The sequence below is a fragment of the Syngnathus floridae genome, chromosome 4 (genome assembly GCF_059516105.1).
Source record: "Syngnathus floridae isolate MCC-2025c chromosome 4, RoL_Sflo_1.0, whole genome shotgun sequence".
Lineage (NCBI taxonomy): Eukaryota > Metazoa > Chordata > Actinopteri > Syngnathiformes > Syngnathidae > Syngnathus > Syngnathus floridae.
Genome location: NC_142416.1, coordinates 20,144,203 through 20,169,204, shown reverse-complemented (window position 1 = coordinate 20,169,204; position 25,002 = coordinate 20,144,203). Strand labels below are relative to the sequence as shown.

The window sequence follows — 25,002 nt, the reverse complement described above, 5'->3', positions numbered from 1 at the left end:
GTTATTTTAATGAGTTAATCACGCAAAAATAAAGGCACGTTGTATAATCCTTTCACTTTAATGAACACCGAGCATACTTTGAACATAAAAGAAATGAAACAATAAATATTCCTGGGTGTGATGTCCGGGGAGGTCTGGATAACTCAATGTTTCCAAAAGGACATCAAACTCTAAATATGATATTCTTGTACTCCTACCACAAATCAGAATCATTGCGTTTCTTTCGTCTTTTCATTTCACTTTCTACAAAGCAGTCGACCAATTTATTTAAGGCTTCCGGATAAGGAAGGGGTTGGGGGGGGTCATAAGAAGAGAATTACGTCATCATCAGGTGGTCTTGTACAAACTTCAGGGACGGACGGGGGTGCAGAAAGGTTCTGTCGTGTAATTTGTAGGACTGCGCTAACCTTGCTCAAACAAAAAGCTTCAAAATGGAGGATGTGGCTGGCCTAGGTGTTAACAGCAACTGACCTGTCTGTCCGAAAGATAGAAAGAAAAGACAAAAAAAAAAGAGCAAAAGAAATTTTTTTAAAAAAGGAGAAAGGAAAACTTTTTCTAGTTGTGTTGGGAAATTGAGAGGGGGGAAAAAAAATCTAATCAACACAAATTATCACACAAGATGGGTTTACTGAATAAGAATTCATAGAATTATTAGAACAGAAAAGTATTGGCTGAAATACTTAGTTATTTTGTCCATGACAAGCATTTTGTCATGTTTCAGACTTTTCATCTATTTCTATTTTCACCTGTGTATTTTTGTAGCATATTTTTGGCCAATATATTTTTGCCCCCATTTTCCCTTATTCATTTCTCTCTCAAATATTTCAGTCAAAATTAGGTATTGTTACATTTGTCTGTATTTTTGCCTAATTTTAAAAAATAATTTCTAATTTTCAATCATTTGTATTTTTTAACACATTTTTTCATGCACCATCATTTTGTGACTTCATAACTTGCCTACATCCCCATTTTTTTCCTCCAATAAACACCAAATCAAGAATCTCAAGTGATTGGGATTTTGTTGTCGTATTTTTTGCACTTGCATAATTTTTGATATTTTTTTACCTCCCATATAGGTTTTTGATATTTTAATGAATGTACTGTACTTCTTTCTCAAATGTATTTGAGTATTTTGTACTTTCCACCGCTCGATATTGTTTCGTCGTACACTTGCATTTTGTGTGGTGGGAAATTGAAAAAGTCAAACTAAAAACTCGCCTAATAATACCAAATCAAGATTCTCACACGTGATTAGTTTGTTAGGAATTCATATTACCAGTCGGACGATTATCGATTGGCCGCACGGATTTGACGACGTAAAAAGTCGGAGGGCGCGAGCCGACCTCCCGGTGCCTTTTTAACACACTTGGCCGACAACGCTGAGCCAGTCATGCATGATAAACAGGGCTTCGCAGTTGTCTGGAGGCAGGCGAGGGATGATGACGACGAGTCTTGGTGGCGGTCGGGTTAAGAGGGGGCGGGGCTAAAACCAAGCATCCCTGTCAGTCCAGGTGTAAATGATGTAGCAGTCGTGTAGTCTGTGTAATTCTTGGCTTTGCGGTGTTCAGCGTCTGGAGAGAAAACCAACGTCCGCGGTCCATTTTCTACCGCCTGAGGAAGACGGAGCGGGGCTGGCCTGGAAGAAGGGGCGGGGAATGGTAATGGAGGGGAGGGGAAGGGGAGCGGAGGGGGGGTGTCTCAAACGGGCGGCGCCTTGCGCTGCATTAGATACTGGTGGATGTCGTCGGCGTCGCGCTTGAGCCAGGCGGCGTTGAGCAGGATGTTCTCGCAGCACTGCTGCACCGTGCGCTCCACCGCCGGCGTCGGGTGACTCTCGAAGAAACTCTGTCGGGAAACGGCAGAAGTTAGCGCGGCGCCAGGGTGGAAATCAAATCAAATCAAAATCCCACCTTGACTTCTGCGGCCATTTTGTCGATGGCAAACCCGTCCACTGTCAGCTGGAAGGATGACAAAGAAAATAAATGTCAACTGTAAATGTTTCTCATAATAATTAGGAAAGCGATAAAAAGGCTCTTGTTTAGTGTCCCTAATGTTTTGACTTGTGGCACTCTTATCCATCGGAAACACAGCGGCGCTACTGCTAAGTGTCATCACATGATTTTATTGTCACGATAATGACCTTGATGAGCCGGGACAATAAAAATCCGCCCTGGTAGTGATTATGAAGTTCCTCCCAGTTGTCCTTGACAAACTTCCAGGCGGCTTTGCGGCCATGTTTGCTGCTGCCCGCCACGCCACCGATCACAGACACCGTGTCCTGCGGACGGACCTCTTCCTGGACGCAAAAACAACACACACACGGGTTAACTCGCGTGTGTGCGCACCGTGGTTGTTTTCTTTCTTTTTCTTTCGATCGGGGAAATAAATCAAGCTTTGGCTTACCGAGAGAGCGAAGGTGAGCACTCTCTGGATGAGTTCCGGCGCCGAGATCGCGCCGAGTACTCGCTCGATGCGATTCTTCTCCTCCTGCATGTCGGCTTGCTTGTGAAGCTGCGACAGAAGGACACGTCGTCAACCGTCTGCCAGAGGAGCAAACACAACGGCCGCGTCCGTCTTACCTTCAGCATGGTGTCTAACGTGTTGCTGTCGCCGTGCTTCAGCACTGTTAAATAAACCTGAGAACCAAGACAACGTTAATTGTCCGCAGTGTAGTACCGCTTTGCGCCACAACACGCGTGAAATTTACCGGGCTCCTGAGGTCGGCAGGCAAAATGTTTTTGCCGTCCACGTGCTCCTTGAATCTCCGCCGGGCCTCCTCCAAGGTGGGCTTGTGTCCCGCCTTGCCCAACTTGCCTAGAACCAGACTCCTGAGCAGAGCGTCCAGGTGCCCTGCGGGGGGGGGGGGACAACATGATCAATCAAAGCTGCCTCTACCTTCCCACCGTCGTCTCACCTTCTCCAGCCTTGCAGTCCCAGCCCAGGCGGAGTCCGATGGGCGTGAAGAGGTCTTGGATAAACTCCTGGATTTCGTCGTGGTAGTCGGTGTGGGACAACAGCGAGGACAGGACGCCCAGGTTGCAGCTGAGGTCGCTCCACACCGTGTAGTTGGGCTCGTTGACAAAGGCCTCCATCAGACGCAGCACCTCCACCGTGCTGATCATGCCTGCGCGGGACTTTGCCACAACACATTTATTACCCGTGTGACAAAACGAGACTTTTTTATGATCATTTTTTATAACTCACAAGGGAGAAGAGGTCGTTCTGAAGGCTGAGGCGGTCCACGGGCTGCAGGCTGAGGTCTCGGATACCGGGCAGCAGGCTCTGCAGCATGGATGAGCTGTACTGCATGCGGTAGAAGCCCACCGTACCGGGATTGACCTGAAAAGCGAGCGGCGGGTCAGAGCCGGTCCGTGTCGTCCGTTCCAAGGCCCCCGTTCGGGCGTGCTGACCTTCACCCACTGGTCGGGAGTGACGCCTTGCAGGGTGATGATGGTCTGGGGTTTGTCCAGTAGAACCTGGACTTTGTTGCAGGTGGGGTCCTGGCTGGTGCAGATGCTGATGGGTACCATCCAGTAAGGGCAATCCTCACCTGGGAAAGATCCTTAGCGTGAACTTTAATTTCCATACATACTGATGCAATGATAAAGCAAAGAAATTGGATAGAAGTTGAACGGCTCTTAAGTAAACAAATATGTTGAAAAAGTACTTGCCATTATGAGGTCCGCTAGCGCAGAACTTCTTCTGAGAGATTGTGAGGACGCGGTCCTCGCCGTGCTTCAAACGAGACGGACGAGGAGTCACAAGCAAGTTCCTCAAAGTTATTGTTTTGTTTTTTTGACTCACCTGCTCCTGCTCCACCACAATAATGGGGAAGCCCATCTGTTTGGTCCACGAGCTCATCACCGTGGCGATGGGTTTGCCGCTGGCTTGCTCCAAACATTCCCAGAGGTCCTCTGAAGAATAAAATACACGTCTTAGCGTCCATGGTTATAATTGCTGGTTTTTCTTTTTTACTAACAAAACACCGACCAACTTTTTCTTAACTCATTCATTGACGGCTATAGACATCAAACAGCCATTTTGTGCTGGCAGTGAATTGGTTAATATACAAACTACAGCCAAGTGCGAATAAAGAGGTTAGCACCATTCATTGGAGTACCTCGTTTAATCAAAAGAAATCTTTAAGGCGCTTTTTCTTCCTCGTCTTCCTGACTAGTACCAAAAAAATATGGAGCCATCGTACCTGTTGAGGCATTTTTGTGCTGGAACTTCAATAAATAGGCGTTCATTCCTTTCCTGAAGTCCTGCAGAGAAGCAAGCAAAAGTTCGGTTGGTTGTTTTGGGATTCGGAAACAAATGACAAAGTTTTTGGAAATGCCGGACCACCTCGTCGCCAATGTAGCTGTGCAACATTCGGATCACCGACGCCCCTTTGCTGTAAGAGATGGCGTCAAAGATTTCGTCCACTTCGGACGGATGGCCCACGTTCACCTGAGGGAGGCGGAAGACGAAACGGGCTGTCAGCGCGGCGAAGCGACGGCGCCGACCCGACGGTTGCCCACCTCGATGGGATGACTGCTATCCAGCGCGTCCAGGTCCAGAGCACGCGTGTAGTCGGCGGACACAAACTGCGTCCAGATGTCGTACTCTGGGAAGCAGTGGTCCACGCAAAGGTACTCGATCCAAGACGCAAAGCCCTCGTTGAGCCACAAGTGCGTCCACCATTCCTGCGGGCAAAACAAGCACGCGCTGTCTTCGTGGCCGTTTGGAACATTTGGTTGATTTGTGCAGCTGTCGCCAGGTTACCATGGTGACCAAGTTTCCGAACCACTGGTGAGCGAGCTCGTGACCCACCACCAGCGCCACCCACTGCCTGGAAGACGCGCACGAGTTCTTTGGGTCAATAAGCAGCGCCGTCTCCCTGCACAGAAAGCAAACAACATGCTCTGGAAACAATTTTTTTGTTTTTTTTAAATGATCCAGTTTGATCCAGTTCTGATCCAGATATTTGCCAGCAATGTAAACGCACATGAGTTGCGTTCATCACAGTTTTGCTCCCATGGATCCAAACTACACTTTTGGATCCAAACGAGCAGGAACGGTTAGCTACCTGTAAGTAACAAGGCCCCAGTTTTCCATGGCACCTAAAAAAAAAAAAAAAAAAATCATTTTTCATAGCGGCTTGTGTGCTTGCAGAACGTTGCGGAGACAACCACCCACCGGCAGCAAAGTCAGCAATGGCGATGAGATCAATCTTAGGCAAAGGATAAGGAACATCGAAGTAGTCTTTGTAGAACGGTAACGTCTTCGTTGCCACCTGAACACACGGAAAAAGATTTAATGAGTCCCCAGCGGACGAGCGCTGCTTACACCGACAACACGGATGAAAATAGGGGCGCTCGTTTCCAAAAGCACAGGCCGTGTTGCCAGATAAGCCACATTGTTGCTATATATAGCAACTGGCCGTTCATTTCTAACAGGTTCATGTTTACATACAAAAATAATGGCGCTTGTTTGGTACGACGAGAACTAAAGAAAATTCCAGAAGGGGGGAAAGAACAAAAAAAAAAAGGTCAATGTCATTGGTTTTCTTTCTTCAGCAGAAGATAAAGTGGAACTAGGAAGACGGGCAAGCTCACCTCCAGGGCAAAGCGACCCTGCTCGGCTTTCCCAACCGGCGTGTAGACGCGCACCAGCACGCCGTCCGACGACTGACTCTCCACGTAGTCGAACTCGCCGATGACGAACGCCACCAAGTACGTGGACATGACGGGCGTGGTGCCAAACTTGATCTCCACCAGGTCCTCCTCGTTGGGGTACGGTTGGCGCTCCACCACGTTCTGGAAGAACGTAAATGTGGAGATGCAAACGACGTGCGCAAAGATAGCGACGGGAAGTGGATTGTTCTCGTACCATGTTGGACAAGGCCACGCAGTGCTTGGGGACGATCAGCGTGATATCAAAGGTGGCTTTGATGGCCGGCTCATCCCAGCAGGGGAACGCTCGGCGGGCGTCCGTGGCCTGAGGAGTTCAAATTTCAGATCACGGTAGGAAGCAACTAAAGTCTGGCCCGGAAAAGGCACAAACATCTCACCTCAAATTGCGTGACGGCAGCGTAGCAAGTCTCGCCCGCGGTGTTGGTGTATTTACTCCTGTAGAAACCTTTCATTTTGTCATTCAGCTCCCCGGCAAACTTGATCTTCAGCACGCCAGAACCTTACAAGGAAGAAAGAGCAAAACGTCCAATAAAGTTACGTAAGAAGATTCAAGCACGCCTTCTTGGGCAACAATTCAATTTTTGGGCGTTACCAACTTTTAAAATGAGCATCTTTTTGTAATCTTCTCACCTCTCTTCAGAATGGAAGGAAAGGACAAGGTCACCTTCTCGTCCTCGTTTTGATAGTTGAACCCCGTGGCGTCAATTTCTACAAAACAAAAAAATACAAGACTCAAGTGATCATGTGATGAAGAAAAAAGCGGTGTGGTACAAATCAATCGCTCACCATCTCCTCCATGAGGTACAAAGGAGGCGGTGATGATGTCGATGTCGGCGCAATTCATCACAATCTGATTGGTGGCTTGCGTTACCTGCACAGGCAACACAAACAGATCCAAAGTTCACAAATCATCTCTTTTCAAGGAACACCATTTGACCAAAAAGGGACTTTAGGAAATTTCGTGCGGACAAACCCTCGAGCCACTCATCGAGTCTTTGCGTGAATCGTTGGAACTACTTTGAGAGGTTGGAATCTACTCACACCGCTAACGTTCATGTGTGTGGGGAAAGTCGACCATTCCAAACTCTTGAGAATTGTGACATAAGACAGAATGTGACCAGTCAAGAAGTGACCTTACTGTGAGAAAAGCAGAGCTAGCTATGTTTCTTCTTCATTTTTTATTAGCTCACATTTGATCTGGAAATAATTGTGTCTTGGAGATTTTACAACAGTGATAGGATAGAAATCACTATGTGTGAGATTATCAGCGTAGACAACACACAATACAAACAAAAGTTTAATGATGAAAAGTTACCTAGTGTTGCTTTAAGATGAAAAAAATCCATGTGTGTGTTGTGCGTGTGTGTGCGTGCCGGGCCTTGTCAAACACTAACCATCTTGCAACTATCCATCCACCGACTACGAATAATATTTGTTATTATTAATCTTGTTATGTTAATATTATTACCACCACAACTGCAAACAGTTGTTTAGCGGTCACGCACCGGTGAGGAAAAGGGCTTAACCGCGGAGGCAACATAAAAATACAATGATTAGTCGCAGTGACAAGCGATGTTAGCTAGCGCGCTAATTGCTAACCGCTAAGCTAACATGAGAGTGCAAGTCTTGAGCGATTTGGCGTCCAGGCACACAAAACTGAAGCACAGCAGGATCTAAAACAACAACATTAAACATTAGATATATTTTAATGGAAAATGTGCACGTCGCCATATTTCTTCTAAATGGGAAATCCTTGTTGGGCTACGACAGGCGAGCTAATGGCCAACTGACTGACATATTACATAAGGGGAAAAAAAAAAATAATCAAGAGTGCATTGAGTGAATGACAGGCGTGTTGTGTCACGGTTGGGTTGCAAGTACCTCCACCATCGCCTGCATCTTGCCGCCGAACGTGAAGTTGACCAGGTCGGGCTGCAGAGAGAGCCCGTAGTTTACGGGGTACACGTCCGTGGGTAGCCGCTCGAAGGGCCTCCTTTTGGCCATGGCTGCTGTACACTGAGCGGCCGCTCTCACCGTGGGAAGATCTGCAACGAGTTGGCGGACTTTTATGAGTGCGCACGGGAGGACAGTGGACGCTGGTCGGCCGCTGAGTCTTTGCACCAGCAGGGAGGACTGCGTGAGCGTGCGGCTCAGAAGGAGCGACATCAACCGGAAGCTTCGCTCTCTCGCTGTCGGATCACACTCACAGCGAGTCTCCTCCCGTCACGAGCGGAATTTCCGAGGTCCCAATCGGAAGCGGTTGATGGCGTGGTCCCACCCCACCAGGGCAACACACTCCGCCCAGGCTACCCAACAGCATGCCAGTTTCTCAGACAACACCCTGAACTGGTCGCCAGCCAAACAACCAGTCAGTCACACCCTCATGCACACCGGAGTCATTCCACGTTGCACGCATGTAATAATGATAATAAAGATCATAATAATAATAATAATTAGAACTAGTGCAACAATTGCTCCATACAGTGCTGTACATGGAGCAAAATGAAGTCACACAATAAACGCAGGTAAAACAAATTTATAACGAAGACAACAAAAAACACAGTAAAAAAACTAAATGTATATGAATATAAATGTAGTTTAGTAATGATAACAATAAAGTTCATGAATGCTGAAGTGTTTGGATAATGTTGTAGTGTCATTAAATCATTTATACTCACTTTATCCGTGGACGCGTTGCTTGTTGTTCGTGTTACGTAGCCTGAAATATTACAATATATTCAACACTACGAGTCTAATAAAATAAAAAAAATTATTTATGAAATGTAGCTTTATCACGTCAGTTTTTAAAATGGAATGAGATTTGTGATACTTAAAAAAATATATACCCCCTTCTTAATTGAAAAAGTGGACAATCAGCGGACGCATGTGTGACGTCATGACAGGTTTGTGTGCTCACCCTTTGTCGGATCACGTGCGCGCGGCCACGTTTACCCTGACGTCACGGAACCGCATTGGGGTGCGGTGCGCGCGCACGCTACGTCAGAACAGCTCAACTTTTTTTTTTTTTTTTAAATCTTCCAAGCCGATACCCGCAAAATGAGAAAATGAGATGTGAGAAAGTACAAATACATATGTATTTGTGAAAATGTGTTGCTATTTACTAAAATTGTTGCTAAATTATCAAATGGCTATGCTGTGTAAGTGTGAGTCAAATCACATTTTTACTTTTGTTATTTTAAAGATTCTGTTAAACCAATAGTAGCATTTAAAAATGTAAATATTAATTGTATGTATTTGTCTGTGAAGAAATGGTGCGTTCAGCGAACACCACCGGAAATAGTTTTCTTTACAATTTCCGCTAAATGGCATCAAGATGGCGGCGCCCTCAACGAGGACGCTAGCGGCGTTACAGCGAGCGACATGGAAGGTAAACGACCATTTGAAGCATTTTGTTCAACAAAGCAGACTCATTTTGTTGATCTAGTTGACGCGTTAATTGCACATTCTAAGTCACCGCCTGAACGTAGCGTTAGCTAGTGACTGGTTAGCAAGCATATAGACTCCTCTCAGCAGCGAATAAATAAATGAGCCTTTGCCCGTCATCTTCCCACAAGGTTTCCCAAACTTCAGCGGGCGTGCCGCGGCACCCCGTGCCGCTTTTAGTGCCCGTGCGAACTAAGAAGCGCTTTTATGTCCCACCGCCCGTGGGCATGAAGGGCAAGAGGGATGTCAACCCCGAAGCCAAGGCCAGAGCGGCTGGTGTTGTGTTCCGGCAGGAGTACATGGAGAGGCCCATCAATATTTCCTGTACCGGTACTGGCTTCTTTCTGCTCAAATTAATTTGCTTTAATTTGAAAATAAATATGGACTCTTCCTGTCGACAATTGTCCACCATGCCACCTAGTGGCAGAAAGATGACTTCCAAAAAATGTGATACGACCTTTTCACTCTTCATTCACTGTTTTGTCTGTCTTCCAGCGGGAATCTTTGACCCCTACGTTCCTCCCGAAGGCGACGCTCGTCTCTCCTCTCTGTCCAAAGAAGGCTTGAAGCAGCGCACGGAGCAGCTGCGGCAGAGCGCCTCCTCACAGTTGGCGTAAGATTACGCCGTCGCGAATAGGCCCGGACACCTTTTCGGAATGGTCACAAAATGTTTGGTTTTTCATCCTTTCAGAATTCGTAAGATCAAAGAGTTCGACTCCGAGTTCTCCTCCAAGGATTTTGCCGAACGAGCCCAAGAAATCTTCACGGAGGCTCACAACATGCTGTGCACGTACGGAATTTCTTAGTTGTCGATGAATACTTCTGTAAAGTTTGGGGGGGGTACAAAATGACACTAATTTTACAAATAGTTATGCAACTTGAAGCAGTTGATTCCTTTCAATGTTTGTGCAGCTTCAACAGAGAGAAGCTTCACTCGCTGGTGACGGAGCGCTGTTACCCGGTAAGAGGTTTGGGCGTGCTCTGGCGACACTGACCACCTCAATAATTTTGAGACTGTGATAAGCTAATTAGTCCAAAAAACTAAAAGACAACAAAAAGTATTTTCTAGCCCCGTTGGGTTTTGTTGGCAACTCGGCTTTCTTCGTGGCAGGAGATGACTCGGGGCAACCGCTACAAGACCCTGCGCTGGCGCTTGGTGGAGTCACTGGAGCCGCCCCGCGTGGTTCACGCCCGCTGCCCCGACATGGTTTCGAAGGGCAACCTCTACGGCCAGGTGACGGTCCGCATGCACTCGAGACAGGTAAGACACTTGAGCTGAATTGGTCAGACTATTTATTTTATTTATTTTTTTAAGGCTCACAGGCTTTTTTATTTATTTTGTTGTACTTGGTGAATAATTTAAAATACAATTATTTAATTTTTAAATTTGTATTATATATATTTGTATTTTTTATATTATTTTATATTTCTTTATTTTTTTTGCATATTGAAAAAGAGTTGGAGCATGTGCGCATTTGCGTTGACAAAATGTCCTCCGGCAGATTCTGGCCATCTACGATCGCTTCGGCCGCTTGATGCTAGGCGACGAAGCTCAGCCCAAGGACGTGTTGGAATATTTGGTCATGGAGCGCCACCTGGTCAACCCATACGGACGCTGGCGACTTCACGGGAAGATTGTGCCGTCCTGGGCCCCCGCCAAGGCCCCCGTCATTAAAGTAAGCAGCAGTTGCCGTCACGTTCACTTCAGGTCACCTCCAAGGGCGCTTTGCAACTTGAGCTCCTTCTTTTTAGACCGTGATGATCCCCGGTCCAGACCTAAAGCCCGAAGAAGAATTCAATGCCCTCAACTACAAAGTTCCCAAAGCAGAGGCGGTGCAGTGGTCCAAATGAGCCTCCAGGTAGTGCTGCATTCAAAGTCCATTGTCTATTGGAGCACTTTTTGGTTGCTTAAATTTTGGTAAATCTCTGCTTCCTCTTTTTGTCTTTATTTTAAATCATTCAAACCTCATATGCGCGTGTCAAAAAAAAAAAAAAAAAAGCGAATAAAAATGGACGTTCACAAATACAAAGGTTTATTTCGTTTGACTATGCTGCAGGATGATGATGTATGGATGGATGGATGGAGGAAAAATTTAGCACGCAGATGCATCTCTAAAAGGTCTCCTCAAAACCCGGTTCCTTGAAAAGCCTTCTCGCTTGTCGTCGGGCCTCGAGGTCACAAGTCGGGCGGGAATATGAGCGCTTCCGCCGCGCATTCGGCATCGTCTTCCTCGTCTTCCTCAGGGATGTTCTCAGGCTCCCACGTGAAAACGTCAGAGTTGTTGTCAGCGAAGGATCCCGAGCGACTTCTGGCCATCTCCCAGGGACACAAGGCGTCACGGCGGCCCAGTGCCAGGCTGGCTTTGAGTTCGTCCGTTGTGTCCTGTTCTTCTGTTATGTCTTCTTTCTCGCTGCTGGGCGAGGTTGATGTTTGCGGCTCCAGGATTTCAGCAGGAGTGCCAACTTGGTCACCGCTCGTTCCTCCTGTTTCTGAAAGCAAGGTTTCTTGCTCTGTGGTGTCCTCAGTCTCCCATGGGCAGACGCTAGCCCGAGAGCTGTCCTCTTTCTTGAGAACTTTGTCTCCTGCCACATGAGTTTCAGAAGCGTCTTGAGGGTTTTCCATTTCCCACGGGCAAACATCTCTTGTGGTATCTTGTATCTTAGCAGACATTGTGTCTTCAGTTTCCCATGGACAAACACTTTGTCTAGAGGACTCCTGCTTTTTCAGAACTTTTGTCTGGTCCACACTTTCTCCAGAACCTTGTTTCTTCACAACCTTTGGTTCTTCTGTCTCCCATGGACAAATGTTTTCTCTGGAACTGTCCTGCTTTTTCAGGGCTTTTGGTTCTTCTGTCTCCCATGGACAAATGTTTTCTCTGGAACTGTCCTGCTTTTTCAGGGTTTTTGGTTCTTCTGTCTCCCATGGACAAACACTTTCTCTAGAACTGTCCTGCTTTTTCAGAACATTTGGCTCATTTGTCTCCCAAGGACAAACATCTTCCCTTGTGCTGTCTTGCCTTTGTGTCGACTTTGGTCGTTCGGTCCCAATTTCGCCCGTCGTGGTGTCCTCCCACGGGCAGACGTTTTCACGGGCGGTATCTTGTCTGATGTTTTTGGACGTTTCCGAGAGCTCCGTTTTTTCCAATTCTGACGTCTCCCAGGGGCAAATATTTCCTCGAACGCTGTGTGGCTTCTCTCCTTGGGAATCCAGGCGCCCGATCTGTTGTCCAGGATCCCGGGGACAAATATCTGCCTTGATTGTAATTTGCGAAGCTGTTGCTTCTCGTTTCCCGTCTTCTACAAGACCATCTGTCATTTTTGGTGGCTCCGGAAAGTCCCACGGACAACTTTCTTGGGTCCGGGTCATTTTCCTGTCCTGATGCATCGCAGGAACTTGTTCTTTTGACGCACCAGGGAAGACTGCGGCTTTTGCTGCTTCCCGTCGTGAGGGCACCTTGAGGGACCCCTTGGTCTGGACAGGGTTTAGGTTCTCATACACGACTTCTGCTTCCCAAGGGCAAACGTTAGCATACTCGCTATCTTGTTTGATGATGGGGACAGGAACTTCTGCTGCCTCCCAGGGACATACATCCACGGATGGCTTCAGACACAGTTGGGTCTTTACCGGATTGGCATACGGATTTTCCGTAAGATCTTGACACTCCCAAGGACACGCGTCCGCCCGACCGCTGTCCTGCCTTGTGGCTGTGTCCTGCTGTTGAGGTGTTTCTGTTTCCCACGGGCAAACGTCTGCTTTCAAGCTTTGCTGCTTCTTCACGGCCTCCGCCAGTCCTTCCCACGGACAAACGTCGGCTTGAGATACGTTTTTCAACGCCGCCGCCATTCGTTTGCTTCCTCTTCTGTGAGTGGACGGTGTCCTGGAACTGCAGGTGCTTATGCTGCTTCGTTTGCTACTCTGCCTGGAGAGGTATACGTTTTCGTAGGTGCTCTCGTCCGTATCGACCGGGTGGACGGCGGATCTGACAATCACCAACCTTCTGGGGCTCCTGTCGGACGAATCCCCGGAGGACAGTCGCACGGCGTTCTGCTTCACCAGGCACGGTTTTCCATCTGTCGTGGTCATGCTTCTCTTGCGAAGCGTCCTCTTCTCCACGCTGGGACGCCGAATGGACGACCTGGATGACGACGAGACACTTTTTTGGGAACCTTCTCTATCTAGGACTTCATCTTTGTTTGTTTTGTTCGCCGCTTCCACCGAGGTCAGGAAGGATTTGACAGAGAGCCACTTGGTGGTTGTATGTCGGAAGGAAAAAACTCGCTGATCTTTGCCCGCTTTGGTTCTCGGAGAACCCGGCGCGCTGGCGGAGACCGGGAGTTTGGGGGACTCGGCGTCGCCTTTGTCTTGCGATAGGTTGTTCTCCGTGAGCGGGAAATGGTCCCAGGGACATACCAGAGCAACCGGCGAGGACGGACATTCGTCCTCCTGAGAATTTGCGTAGGTGACACGCTTTTGGCTCTTATCCCCCGAATGTTCCGGCTCCACCTCCCAAGGGCACACCTCGGTTTTGTCGTAAGTCTCTGACTGCAGAGCACTCCTGGTCTGCTCGCTAATAGAGAGATTGGATCCGTTCCCCTTGGACATGTTCTCCATGGAATGAGTGGATGTCAGGCTCCACGACTTGTGAAGCCTGCTGTGATCAGGAAGGTGCAAGAAATTGGTATCGATGGTTAAATTTTGCGCGCTGACTGATTTGCAAACCGCCGGGTGCATGTCCAAAGAGTCCGTCTCTGATCTTTGGGACGATCTTTTGGCCACGTCAGCCCGAAGTCTGGAGGAATCCCGCGAGGATGAATCTCTTTCGTGGGTGTAGTACTGATCACACTTGCGTAGAGACGGCGATCGGGATTTCATGGAACTTCTGATGCTGAGGTTCTCCGGGGTCCTCCTGAAAGAGCCCGAGTGATTCCTGCTCCGGAAGGATCCGTCTCGGTCCTCCCGACTGCACTGCCGGCTCAAGGGGATCTCGGCGATGCGCTTGATAAGCGATCGGCCCAAAGCGCATCGAGAACTTCGCTTCTTTGGCAGGTGGGGGTTGTTTGCTGTCATCTTCTTGGATTTGTTGACTTCCAATTTGATGTATAATCTCTTGAGTTCGTCCTGGTTGAGTACAAGGCAGGAGGACAGAAATGGACAAAACATCAGAGGAGAAGTTTGTGATATCTTTCTGTCCAGTTGCAAAATGACAACTTTGTCGGAACTTTACCCGAAAGTCATCGGGATCCACGCTGCGTTCGCTCCAGGCCGAGCGAAAGCTGCTGTTGAGGTACGAGCGCCGCAGGTCCACCTCGTCCTCGTACACCTCGGCGGCGATCTCCTCCCTGCCACCTTTGCTCATGTACAGGAACTGTCAGAAGACCACAAATCTCAGACTTCCTGTTTTGAAAGCAATCAAGACTTAACTTCAGGTCCTCAAGGATGTTCTTTACCTTCGGGATAAAGATCAGCGCGAGTGTCACCGTGATGGTCACGTGGGTGTGCGCAAAGGAGAGCAGCAGCATCCAGTCGGGATGCAGAGAAGGAAACGAAAACCTGAATGGGGGAGACCACGTTAATTCTCCGGCGGGTTCCTTTATCGCAACGCCGATCCAGCTCGCCGTTTACCGGCACAGGTGGAAGACGGTGGACAGAAGCAGCTCATTGTGGATGGCGATGCCCATGTAGCGAGGCTCGTGGAAAGCCGAGGGTACCGGCCGGACGGTGGTCCAAAGGGAACTGCCCCAGCACAGGAACAGAAGCTCGGCTGTGGGAGCGCGTCAGTGACAATCAGCTGATCTGCAAGCAGGTAAGATTTTCTTCTGGTCCTCACCGACAGCCATCATGTAGTCCCAGCGGTCCAGGTAGCAAAGGTCAAAGCCCTGACCCTGTGCCGTGGTGGTGCTGACGATGACGGGAATGTTCCTGTCTCGGTTCTGGAGGACGCTCACCGTCCAGGCGCACAGGAACCAGCTGGCCGTCATCAGCATGACGCCCAGGATCCTCAGAAGGTGCAGGCTGGACATGTAAGGAACTCGCTGGGCCGTGCGGGACAGGAACACCTTCAGAACCCTGGAGGAACATTGACAACTTTCCAGATGGCAGACCTCAACCCAGACTACAATTTGGAGCCACGCTGTAAATCCGAACCCAGTGAGGAGTTCGGAGTCTCTCCAGGTCATCTGTGAGGTGCAAAATGTTGTCAACTTTTCTGTCCATGCACGTGCTCTGATCTGACCTGTACATTTTGAGAGTGAGCGTGCCGTAGACGATGGAGAAGCCCAACATGCGGACCCAGCGGAGAAGGATGCACCTGAAGGTGCTGGGTTTGAAGTAGAGGATGAACACCTGCGCACATTATGGCTTTCATAACTGCCCTGGCTTCACATGCTAGCCGTTTGGCGCGCTTGCGCCGTCATCCGGTAATCCAGGAATTAGACTGTCCAGCCACTCGAGATAAGAGCATCAGCTCCAAAAAAAAATGTGATACATGATTGTGTTGATGACGCACGCGCGTAAGCGGACGGCGTGCACTCAACGTGTCCTTTTAATCAGCACAAATGCTGAGCTGGCCGTCGAGGTCTGCCAGCAACACCGGGGAGACGAAGCTCTCGACCGAGAGAGCGACGCTAAGCTAAAGCTAAGCAAACAGAAGCTTTGCGTGAAGAATGTTTCGCTTACTGGGAAGTAGAGGAGCAGCGAGCCAAACAAGATGGCCTCCAGCAGCAGGAGGCCCGACGCACGAATCCGCTGAAAAGACGGAAAGCAAACAACAAATTGCTTGAAGTGAAACTTTTAGACAAAAGTAGTGCGTGTCCGCCATGTTGCAAACTCTTTTGTTTCTGCAGTTGTTACCTTGCTCCTGCGATGTCGGTAGGCGGCCAGCATGCTAACAAAGACCAGCACCATGAAGGTCCCCTGGGCGGCCATGACGACGGCCCTCAAGGGTCCGTCCTCCTGTACCCGACAGGGGGCGCCGTCCCGGCACCGCCCGCACCCCGGCCAGCACGGCACGCACGTCGGCAAGGACGGGTAACACGCGCCGCCGTCATCTGCACAAAAAGAGCCCAGTGAGGAATTTAGAGCCCTACCCCAAAATCAAAGCCCTAAAAGACCATCTTACCTCCATCTTGATTGGCCGAATCCGGGTCGTAGTATCCGTCTTTGCAGCGGCAGCAGTACTGACCCAGCCGGAAGCCTCGCCCGCTAATCGGCACACACTGCGGCAAAGTTGATTCCAATTGAACATTTCGAAGAATCAAGAAGATAATTTTAATTCACGTAAAATGGCTAACTAAGTTTTTTTATGTAATGTTTTGGCATCAAACATTTTCACACAGATTTTTTTTTTTGCCTCACAAATAGTAAACACACACACACATTCTTACTTGTTTGACTTGTGTGTTAATCTACGTTAAAAGCTAAATGGATGCATAAAACCACGCCTGAGTGTTTTATCCTTCTCTGAAGGAAGACCGGCGGTCAACCACGCACACAAACACGCAAACACACACGCGCACACAAAGTATATCCCATAAATGGTGCAAGCTGAACATTAAAGTGATATGGATTAGATTTTAACGCCGGTCCTTTATATCGGTATGCCGCCATTTTGAATGCTGTAGTTACATTATCTTAGCTTTGGTTTCACTATAGCCACAACAAAACTGATGACAAAAACATGTTGTTGTGTCTAAAGGCAGAAAATAATGCAACTAAAACATCATTATTTGCATTTGAAGCCACAAATTAGCATTTAAATGTTGAAGCTAATGTGGCTAACAGGCCTTGGTTGATTAGGGTTGCTCTGAAACTATTTTAGCATTTTTTATACTGTAGACAGACAATGAAAACATAATTTATAGCATCCCAATGTTGAAGCTAATGTGGCTAACAAGCCTTGGTTGGTGTTGAAATCCAAGAAAGGTTCTGTTAGCTTTGTGTATCCGCTAAGCCTGACAAGTAGGATGGGACAACAGGTGCTCTGTGGCTTTGGGAATTTTGTTTTGTATTTTTTTTCCTCGCTTCTACTGCTTTCAGACCTCCGCCAGGGAGGGGAAGTGTGTCAGCGGGCTGGATTAACGCCATAATCCCGCAGAACATCTGCAGCCGCCATCTTTAAATAGACCACCCGGGGAAAGGACTCGAATTATGAATGGAGCCAACCTGGGTCAGAATAGTTTGGGATTTTTCAGGATAGTTTTCATTTCGATATTCGGTTTGTTTTCTGTTAGCGACATGCTAACAAGTGACGTGTTGTTATTTACTTCCATGCTGGTGCGGTTGCACTGGTGCGTATCTGCAAACCATCCGTCCTGGGTGCTGCACTGGTCCACGTCCATGTTCTGGATGTCCACGTCCACGCGGATCACACCCCTACGCACACACATCTTAAAGGATTAATCACTCACATGGCAATTTGCAATCAGATGTGTTTTTTGGGGGTTTGTTCATGAGCCAGGCGAGTCCCAAGCTCGAGTTGGATCGCAATTGTGCTTGTGTGGCGTGCTGACCTGAACTCGGGGGTGAGGTCGGGCTTGAGGCCGTAGAAGGCGGTGGACAAGGTGAGCATCCACCTGGGTACGAAGCGGCCATCTTTGCAGTCCAGGTAGGGGGCGCCGGCCCAGCGGACGCCGCTGCCATTGCTCACGTAGCTGTCGCCCCGACTCCACTTGGGCGTTTCCAAGGTGCTCAGGTCGTTCAGCAGGACCCGCTTGGCGAGGGCGGGCGGCCGGGTCGTGTCCGGAAACTTGAATCGACGGAACCAGCCGTCGTCCGGGGCCGGGGCGGGCGGGTGCAGGCCGTCCCACGTCTTGGATAAGTCCTGGAGAAAGATGCTGGGTGCCCCAGTTTGGGGGCCGCGGCTGGCCCGGAGCACCAGCTGGGGGGCAGTGCCAGTCGGGTCACAATCAAAGGTGAGCAGCGCCAGACGGATCGGCCCGGCGGCCTCCAGCAGGGCTCGGACCAGGGCGTGGTACCACTCCATGTCTTCGGGAACCGAGCTCTCACGCAAGTCGCTGGCCTGGAAGATCATGTTGAGGAAGTTGGCCGTGTTAGCCAGCGCGTCCAGGGCCGGACGGAGGGAAGTCCGCATGCTGCCCGGAAGCGGGCCCGGCCGCCCGGGGGGGCTGTAAGCCCGAGAACAGCGTGCCGCCCCCACGACAGAGGAGTCCCCCGTGTACAGGAAGGTCTCCGCTGGTGACCAGTCATCCTCCAGGGGGGCTTCCGAGGTGCTGAACGAAGGCCCGGTCGGGTCCGGGGTGGACCCAAGAGGTTCCGGAGAGCTGGCGTTGAAGGAGTCACTGACGTTTCTCAAAGAGGCATCTGCAGTCACCTGACCTCTGACCAGCGACGGCAGTAAAAAGAAAAGAAGAAACATTCTGGAAGCTTCTGTGGCCACCGCCAAGCATCACATGGTGACAGAAATTTGGAAGATCTTCACAAGAGCAAACCTTCACTGTACAACTTCATCCTCAACTCCAGATGTAGCACCAGGAACTCAAGAGGAACACCAAAATTTTCTTTCCAATGTTGCTTCTTCTTCCCCCTTTACGTCTTTCTCTTTTCCTGCTGCATCACCAGCACCCGAAGAGCCTGCAGCTTCTTCTTCTTCTTGTTCTTCTACTCTGCCTTCTTTCTGTTGTCAGATGGGCAGCCCCCCAACTTGTTGTTCTTTTGCGCCGCTCAGCTGCGTGTTGCTCCATAAGAGTTTCCAGAAGCTCTGCTTATTACACTCATCCATCCTACGCCTTCCCATCCCATCCCTCCCTCTCTCTCGCTCGCTCACTCTTTTTTTGTTTCTCCCTTCCTCCCCTCACACATGCTGCTTGCTCAAAGGTGATGAGAGTGAGAGGGCATTTGCCGTGCGTGTGCGTGTGTGAGTGTGAAACTAGGGTTAAGCTGTGCATCATTTGGGATTAACGCATCCGACGTAAAGACTCGCTGGATGCGCTTTTACTGTGCTCATGCACACACACACTCACGCGCACACACACACTGAAGAGCACCACGCATGCACATTGTTCTGAAGTGTGCCCATGTAGCGTCTGTGAGGTGTGATGCAGGCCAAAAACCCGTGTTGTGGTAACCATGGCAACGGCTCTCCTCATTCATGCACACACACACACACGCCAATGCACACAAACACACTTGATACACCGTGTCACTGATTTTAGCGTTTAATCTCACATGTTTGTCATACATGAGCACGTTTGTGACGTAATTGACGATGACAACCAGCGGAAAATGAGATTTTTACGTTTCATTTTTGCCGTCAAGGCAGACCCAACAGCGCCCCCTGTTGGCAGTGTTGCCGCAAAACTGATTGAATACCGGAAGTAGTTCACGTCGAGCGTCTTTTTGTTGTTTTGCTGCCACCTGTTGTATAAAAGCTCAGTTGCACTCACTCGCTCACTAGATGAAGACCAAAAACTCCCTTTTTATGTTGAACAGTATTTCATTTGGATGACTCCACAGATGAGCAAATATAACGTGTTTTATAATGCACGTTTTTTATTTTTCCTTATTTTGAGGAAACGTTTCGCACATTTTTTATTTTTTAAGACTTTGTAAATGAATGTGTGGGGCAGGCACAAAAACGTCGTTTAGATGATTTCAGTAAGTAAATCAAGTCAAGATGATTTGGTGCGCTCATCATCGTCGTGTCGTCACGAGTGATGCTGAGCGCGCGGGTGGGGCCTGGATGGAGAGCAAGGTGCTGGCGCTCGCGACGCCTGCCTGCCTGCCTGCCTGCCTGCCTTGCCTACGCCGTGTTTCACTGAGCGGGGACTCTGCGGCCGGCCTCCGCCTGCACGCCGCCGCGGGCCAAGCGCGCGCCGCCGCAGAGGATGAACGCAGCGGCTGACGTCGTCCTCCTCGTCTCCTATCGGCCTTTTGTCTCGCTGCGCCTCGACGGGAGCTTCGGCCCCGCTTCGGCTGCTGGGTCTTCGACTTGCGCTGCTTTCGCCGCGATGTGACGCGCGCGTTGCCTGCCGATCGTGCGCGCGCCATCCAGAGCAAAATGACGAGCGACGCGCAGGAAATGTCGCCCGACTTCGTGCTCATGCGCCTGGTCTCCGCCGCTGAGGAAGACCGCCCGGATGCAGAGAGCGGCCCCGCGCCGCCGGGGGGGGTCGTGGTGGCGGGGCTGGGCCGGGAAGCGCTGGCTCACAAAGCAGCCTTGGAGCTTAGCCGAGACGCGGGCCTCGAGCGGAACAAAGCCCCGGCCTCTTGCGGCCCGGCTGCACCTGACGGCGGCCGCGGCGACGGCAGAGGACCACCGTGTGCGCCTCCTCGGCCTCAGAGCCCCGCGCAGGCTCCGGGATGCGAGTTCGGCTCTGGTCTGCGTCCTCAGCTGCTGGTCTTCTCTGACTTTGTGCGGAATAGGGACGGAATCTTAGAACTGAACCAGCAGAGGACTCCTCTGGGCTTAGACTTACAGAGTCCGGGCTCGGGGGCCGGTTGCTCTGAACTGTCCCTCGGTAACAACACTCGGACCCCGGAAGAGGTCCAGCAGCAGCAGGATCAACTAGACAGAATCTGGGGGACGTGTCCTCCGGTCCCTCGGTCCACAGAGCCGCGAGGATCTGCAGAAGTGTGCCACGGACACCGACTGCTGTCCAACCCGCCCGAGTGGCCTTCGCCGTCCTCGCCGTCGGGGGGTTCCACCCCGCTGGCCGTCATCGACCCTGGATGGACCTGCGCCGGCCGGGACCGGGAAGGAGCCGTGTTGGAGTTGGCCCGGAGGTTCGGGGAGCTGGGGGTGGGCGCGGTACCAAAGATGCTCCTCAAAGCGGGGGAACTCCCTCATTGCGCCTGTCAGGGGGCGCACGCGCCGGGTGAGGAGAATGCCGACGACCCGGCCGTCACCAGCGACGCTCTGCTTGTTCTGGAAGGGCTCGGCAGCGACGAGGTGGCCGGGCTGGGCTTGCAGGACCGGAGTCCGGACGACAAGGAACGGCACCGGCACTTTTTAGTCGGCACGAAACCAGAACTGGACGGCAAAATGCCTTCTTTCCGGGCGGAAGTGACAATGGAGGAGGTCAGCGATGAGACCACCCGAGCTGACAACCCGGTTTTGCAGAACTCCCCACAGGCCTCCAACCCCCGCAGGAGACCGGAGAGGTCCGCTAGTGCCCCACGGACCCCCTGCGGGGCGACCAAGACGCTGAGGGTGGCCGCCTTGGCCGCCAGGTCCAAGAAGGGCTCGCTGAGGGTCCGCCTGAGCAGATTATTCCGCACCAAGAGCTGTAGCGGCTCCTCGCACCTGCTGGACCAGGACTGCAGGAACACCATCGGGACCCTGGCAGACGCGCACATGAGCGCCTCTGGACCTGCGCTAGACTCGGACAGGTGAGTAAAGCCTGTGAAAGGACCTTGACGAGGATTTGTTATGGTGATGCTAAGCTAATTGTGTGCACTTGTTGTGGTTGCTCAGCGTGGATCCCGAGGCAGCGGCCGGGAGCAGCGGCAGCAGCGGCGGGCTGAACCGGGCCCACGGTGCCTTCTGTCCCGCCTCCCTCTCGGCCTTCACCGGTAAGATCACCTCGTCAGGCGCACACGCACACACAAGTTGACACTGCCGCTGTTGGTCCACTCTGAACGCAGGGGAGACGGTGTCTCTGGTGGATGTGGACATCTCCCGGCGAGGGACCACCAACACCACTCACCCGCCCACGCCGCCGCCTCCACCACGGCGAAGTCTCAGCCTTTTAGGTACTTCTTGACTTTCTGTCAATATCACTACTTCCTGGCACGTGGATGATTGGAAATTCGGACCCCACGTGTGGATTAATTGCGGAAAACGCGGCCTCTGGAGGACCTGGCCTGTGGATTTAGACACAGCCTGCTCCTCCACTTCCTGTCTGTCTCTCCTTCCTCTTGTCCATCACTGCTTTCTGTCTGTCTCTACTTCCTGTCTGCATGTACTTGCTGTCCATTTTCTTGTCTCCCTTAACCTACTTGTCTGGCCTCAACTTCCTGTCTGTCTCTACGTCCTTTCTCAGTTTCTTTTTTGGCCACGACCTCTTTTACATCTGTCTTTGTGTCCTCAATGTGTCTCGTCTTTGGCTTCTTCTTTGTCTGTACTTTGCATCCAAACTCAGAGGCGGCATGTATTTTTGTATTTTCGAATCAACACGTCCCCCTTTTTCTTCACTTCCTTCTGTCCTGACTTCCCACCTTCCTTCCTTCCTTCCTTGTCTGCCTACTTCCTGGTACATTTCCTTCCCTTCACATACTTCCTTCTTCCCCACCTTTCCTCCTTCCCTTGGCGTCTGCATCAGACGGCATCTCGGGTCCCCAGTCGGGCGGCTTCCTGTTGAGCGTGATGGGTGCGTCCTTGCAGTCCCTCCCCTTGCCACTCCCCCCTCCCGCTCCTCCCTCGCACGCCACCATGCAGCACAGCCTCAGCCTCAACGGTAAGATGCAAACAAAAAGACAGAGCGGGACCAAATGGAACAGGACGGGAGTGGACAATGACAGGGTGGGACGGATGTCTGGACGCTCAAGCCTTCGGTGCGTCGTATCGTTTCAGACGCTTTCCTGCGAGCGCTTCCTCACGTCAACCCAGCGCAGGCCGACACGCCGCCCGCCTCCAGGCAGGCGGCCCCGTCCGTCCTCTGCGCCCTCCGCAGGTCCGAAGCCAGCAACTTCACCGCCAGCCTCCGAGAGCTGGAGAAGGTAAGCCGTCCTCACGTCGTCTCTGCCACGCTGTAAAAAATGCTTGATGTTGAGTTTGTGCGGGTCCGCAGTGCGGCTGGTACTGGGGTCCGATGAACTGGGAGGACGCGGAGATGAAGCTGAAGGGAAAACCCGACGGATCGTTCCTGGTCCGAGACAGTTCCGACCCGAGATACATCCTCAGCCTCAGTTTCCGCTCGCAGGGCGTCACGCACCACACGCGCATGGAACACTACCGTGGTGAGACACGGCTAACGCTGAGCCAGAACGTATTTTATTTTTATTTTATTTATTTTATTTTATTTCATTTATTTGTGTTTTTAGGCACATTCAGCTTATGGTGTCACCCCAAGTTTGAGGACCGCTGCCACTCGGTGGTGGAGTTCATCGAGCGCGCCATCATGCACTCCAAGAATGGAAAGTTCCTCTACTTCCTGCGATCCCGAGTACCAGGTACGTTCGATGCTGTGTGGCCCACCAAATAAATAAAACAAAGACACTGTGTTTTTAAATCAGCTTTAGCATAGTCTTTCATCCTGCTAGCCTAACGCTAATGGGTGTTGCTAATGTTTTTATTTTGTTTTGTTTTTTGCGATACAGGCCTTCCTCCAACGCCAGTGCAACTTCTGTATCCCGTGTCCCGCTTCAGCAACGTCAAGTCCCTGCAGCACCTTTGCAGATTCTGCATCCGGCAAACCGTGCGCATCGATCACATCCAACAACTTCCACTACCCAGGTTCCGATTACCACAATGGAAGTAGCGCTACCGGTTGCGCTTTGAAAAACTTTTTTTTTTGTGCACGCAGGTCGCTGGTGTCCTACCTAAGTAAGTTTTATTACTACGACCCCGAGGAGGAGATGTACCTGTCGATCAAAAGCATCCGGGCGGCGCTGGAGGTGCACACATAGCACAAATAACGACAACATGAACGTACGTCAAAGCACGCGTTTGTTTATTATGTTGCGATTCTGATGATGACGCTGGTTTGAATTCAAGGCGCCACGTGGAGGCCTGAGTGTCGGCCAGAAGGAGGACCTGCTCCCGCTGCAGCTTCTCTCGGTTCTTGTTGTTCCTGCGCGGACTGCCGCCGATCCAGTGTTCAGGAGAAGTTTGCCGTTGTCCTTCCTTCCTTGAAGCTCCGTTTGGAGAGCAAAGGGCAGATGGACGCTAAAGTGCTTTTTGCTTTGATTGTTTCTGTTTGGACCGGTCCTCCCTTTTCTCTCCACCCTTCTCTTTCTCTCTTTCTGTCCAATGTGATGATGGTGGCTTCAGGATGCTCTCAGGGCAGACATGCACACACAACATGCTGTATTTGTTGTCTCAATGCAAGGAGACCTCAGAAAGTCACTCAGCAGTGGGAAAAAAAGCGTATTGAGCAGGATGTCACTCATTTTGCATTGACGCGGCCATTTTAGGGTGAATTTTGCCATTCGCCGGAGTTTGAAAGATTTGCCCTCGAAACTCGTTTCGGTGATTGTTTTAAACAACGTGATCAGAAGCAGAGGATGCTTGCATTGTTTGACTGGAGGTTCCAGTATATGATGTCATTATTTGATTTTGTAAAGTTGACTTTTCCCATCATCCCTTGCTGCAAGACAATTTGTGTCTGCGCGCTTATGCGTGCACGTGTGTCTGCCCTGAGTCGTCTTCATGTGTTGAAATGTGGTTTGCTCATTGTGTTTCTCACAACATGGCGGCTCTTTTTTAAGTCAACATAAAAGAAAAAATGCAAACTTGTGATGTCTGCTTTCTCTTTATTTTGTTTGTTGTTCAACTAAAAACAAACTTTTTTAACTATCATGCTTAAACAAAAAAGTTCAGGATTTGGCGTGTTTTCCTTTTGAGTCTTACATATTAAAGTTACTTCCTATGTAACTATAATACACTTATATAATCTAATACTACTATAATCCTGTAAAAAAAGATAAGAAAAATTAAGTGTATGTTGTGTGTGTTTGTGTGTAATTCTGGAAATTTGGAGTGTGTAACTGATTGGCCAAGAGCTTTGTCATTCTTGTTCGTACCGCCCCACCCTTCAAATCTCACATTGGACGTCTGCCACGTCACTCAAAGTTCAACCCTCCTCTAATAGGCTGGAAGGTCGCGTGAAGAAACGCCCCTTCAAGCCATTTTCTCCACAAGCCATTGGCTTAGCCGTCATCCATCGTTTGACGTCCACATAAATCCCTCTCCGATTGGCTACA

General features: G+C 50.2%; 4 protein-coding genes across 8 annotated transcripts; 2 read left to right on the top strand and 2 right to left on the bottom strand.

Moving 5' to 3' along the window:
• Positions 1 to 39: 39 nt before the first annotated feature.
• On the bottom strand, positions 40 to 8,515 carry npepps (aminopeptidase puromycin sensitive). Of its 3 annotated transcripts, none has more exons than XM_088374224.1 (24): positions 8,357 to 8,515; positions 7,560 to 7,723; positions 6,465 to 6,549; positions 6,309 to 6,386; positions 6,056 to 6,177; positions 5,875 to 5,982; positions 5,601 to 5,801; positions 5,182 to 5,278; positions 5,072 to 5,105; positions 4,768 to 4,882; positions 4,524 to 4,688; positions 4,348 to 4,452; positions 4,205 to 4,265; positions 3,805 to 3,914; positions 3,672 to 3,735; positions 3,411 to 3,550; positions 3,205 to 3,339; positions 2,915 to 3,134; positions 2,708 to 2,850; positions 2,580 to 2,636; positions 2,404 to 2,511; positions 2,141 to 2,296; positions 1,911 to 1,958; positions 40 to 1,845 (listed from the first exon to the last, which is right to left on the bottom strand). In XM_088374224.1, the coding sequence occupies exons 2-24, from the start codon at positions 7,680 to 7,682 to the stop codon at positions 1,699 to 1,701; spliced, it is 2,622 nt and encodes an 873-aa protein (XP_088230350.1). In that variant the 5' UTR covers positions 7,683 to 7,723; positions 8,357 to 8,515; the 3' UTR covers positions 40 to 1,698. The 3 variants fall into 3 exon arrangements, with proteins under 3 accessions (XP_088230350.1, XP_088230351.1, XP_088230349.1); XM_088374225.1 differs by lacking the exon at positions 8,357 to 8,515 and adding an exon at positions 7,886 to 7,903; XM_088374223.1 differs by lacking the exon at positions 8,357 to 8,515 and having other exon boundaries at positions 7,560 to 7,879.
• A 187-nt stretch (positions 8,516 to 8,702) lies between these two features.
• Positions 8,703 to 11,115, top strand: mrpl45 (mitochondrial ribosomal protein L45). Its single transcript, XM_088374232.1, has 9 exons — positions 8,703 to 8,750; positions 8,946 to 9,066; positions 9,254 to 9,452; positions 9,618 to 9,735; positions 9,814 to 9,912; positions 10,035 to 10,083; positions 10,234 to 10,383; positions 10,625 to 10,798; positions 10,875 to 11,115. Exons 2-9 carry the CDS (start codon positions 9,013 to 9,015, stop codon positions 10,971 to 10,973), a joined length of 942 nt encoding a protein of 313 aa, XP_088230358.1. The 5' UTR covers positions 8,703 to 8,750; positions 8,946 to 9,012; the 3' UTR covers positions 10,974 to 11,115.
• Positions 11,116 to 11,138: 23 nt separating this feature from the next.
• On the bottom strand, positions 11,139 to 19,141 carry gpr179 (G protein-coupled receptor 179). 2 transcript variants are annotated; one of them, XM_088374218.1, is made up of 12 exons: positions 17,631 to 19,141; positions 17,385 to 17,493; positions 16,241 to 16,337; positions 15,973 to 16,169; positions 15,799 to 15,867; positions 15,356 to 15,465; positions 14,951 to 15,189; positions 14,746 to 14,884; positions 14,571 to 14,673; positions 14,348 to 14,488; positions 13,118 to 14,241; positions 11,139 to 13,042 (listed from the first exon to the last, which is right to left on the bottom strand). In XM_088374218.1, exons 1-12 carry the CDS (start codon positions 18,494 to 18,496, stop codon positions 11,299 to 11,301), a joined length of 4,938 nt encoding a protein of 1,645 aa, XP_088230344.1. In that variant the 5' UTR covers positions 18,497 to 19,141; the 3' UTR covers positions 11,139 to 11,298. The 2 variants fall into 2 exon arrangements, with proteins under 2 accessions (XP_088230344.1, XP_088230343.1); XM_088374217.1 differs by having other exon boundaries at positions 11,139 to 14,241; positions 17,631 to 19,140.
• Positions 19,142 to 19,711: 570 nt separating this feature from the next.
• Positions 19,712 to 24,536, top strand: socs7 (suppressor of cytokine signaling 7). 2 transcript variants are annotated; one of them, XM_088374457.1, is made up of 10 exons: positions 19,712 to 21,468; positions 21,554 to 21,651; positions 21,724 to 21,831; positions 22,401 to 22,535; positions 22,652 to 22,797; positions 22,869 to 23,037; positions 23,122 to 23,250; positions 23,398 to 23,533; positions 23,604 to 23,728; positions 23,795 to 24,536. In XM_088374457.1, exons 1-9 carry the CDS (start codon positions 20,138 to 20,140, stop codon positions 23,704 to 23,706), a joined length of 2,355 nt encoding a protein of 784 aa, XP_088230583.1. In that variant the 5' UTR covers positions 19,712 to 20,137; the 3' UTR covers positions 23,707 to 23,728; positions 23,795 to 24,536. The 2 variants fall into 2 exon arrangements, with proteins under 2 accessions (XP_088230583.1, XP_088230584.1); XM_088374458.1 differs by lacking the exon at positions 22,401 to 22,535 and having other exon boundaries at positions 19,713 to 21,468.
• The last annotated feature ends 466 nt before the right edge of the window (positions 24,537 to 25,002 follow it).

Excerpts from the sequence above, each read along its gene's own strand:
- npepps (XM_088374223.1), bottom strand. The coding sequence starts at position 7,844 with ATGTCGCTCCTTCTGAGCCGCACGCTCACGCAGTCCTCCCTGCTGGTG. Across the intron at positions 6,550-7,559 it reads AGATGCAGGCGATGGTGGAG|GTAACGCAAGCCACCAATCA; the intron begins GTACTTGCAACC and ends TTGCCTGTGCAG. Across the intron at positions 2,637-2,707 it reads CTGCCGACCTCAGGAGCCCG|GTTTATTTAACAGTGCTGAA; the intron begins GTAAATTTCACG and ends CTTGGTTCTCAG.
- mrpl45 (XM_088374232.1), top strand. The coding sequence starts at position 9,013 with ATGGCGGCGCCCTCAACGAGGACGCTAGCGGCGTTACAGCGAGCGACA. Across the intron at positions 9,067-9,253 it reads TACAGCGAGCGACATGGAAG|GTTTCCCAAACTTCAGCGGG; the intron begins GTAAACGACCAT and ends TCTTCCCACAAG. Across the intron at positions 10,384-10,624 it reads TCCGCATGCACTCGAGACAG|ATTCTGGCCATCTACGATCG; the intron begins GTAAGACACTTG and ends GTCCTCCGGCAG.
- gpr179 (XM_088374217.1), bottom strand. The coding sequence starts at position 18,496 with ATGTTTCTTCTTTTCTTTTTACTGCCGTCGCTGGTCAGAGGTCAGGTG. Across the intron at positions 14,885-14,950 it reads GGACTACATGATGGCTGTCG|CCGAGCTTCTGTTCCTGTGC; the intron begins GTGAGGACCAGA and ends GCGCTCCCACAG. Across the intron at positions 14,674-14,745 it reads ACCGTCTTCCACCTGTGCCG|GTTTTCGTTTCCTTCTCTGC; the intron begins GTAAACGGCGAG and ends TCCCCCATTCAG.
- socs7 (XM_088374457.1), top strand. The coding sequence starts at position 20,138 with ATGACGAGCGACGCGCAGGAAATGTCGCCCGACTTCGTGCTCATGCGC. Across the intron at positions 21,469-21,553 it reads CCTGCGCTAGACTCGGACAG|CGTGGATCCCGAGGCAGCGG; the intron begins GTGAGTAAAGCC and ends GTGGTTGCTCAG. Across the intron at positions 22,798-22,868 it reads GCCTCCGAGAGCTGGAGAAG|TGCGGCTGGTACTGGGGTCC; the intron begins GTAAGCCGTCCT and ends GCGGGTCCGCAG.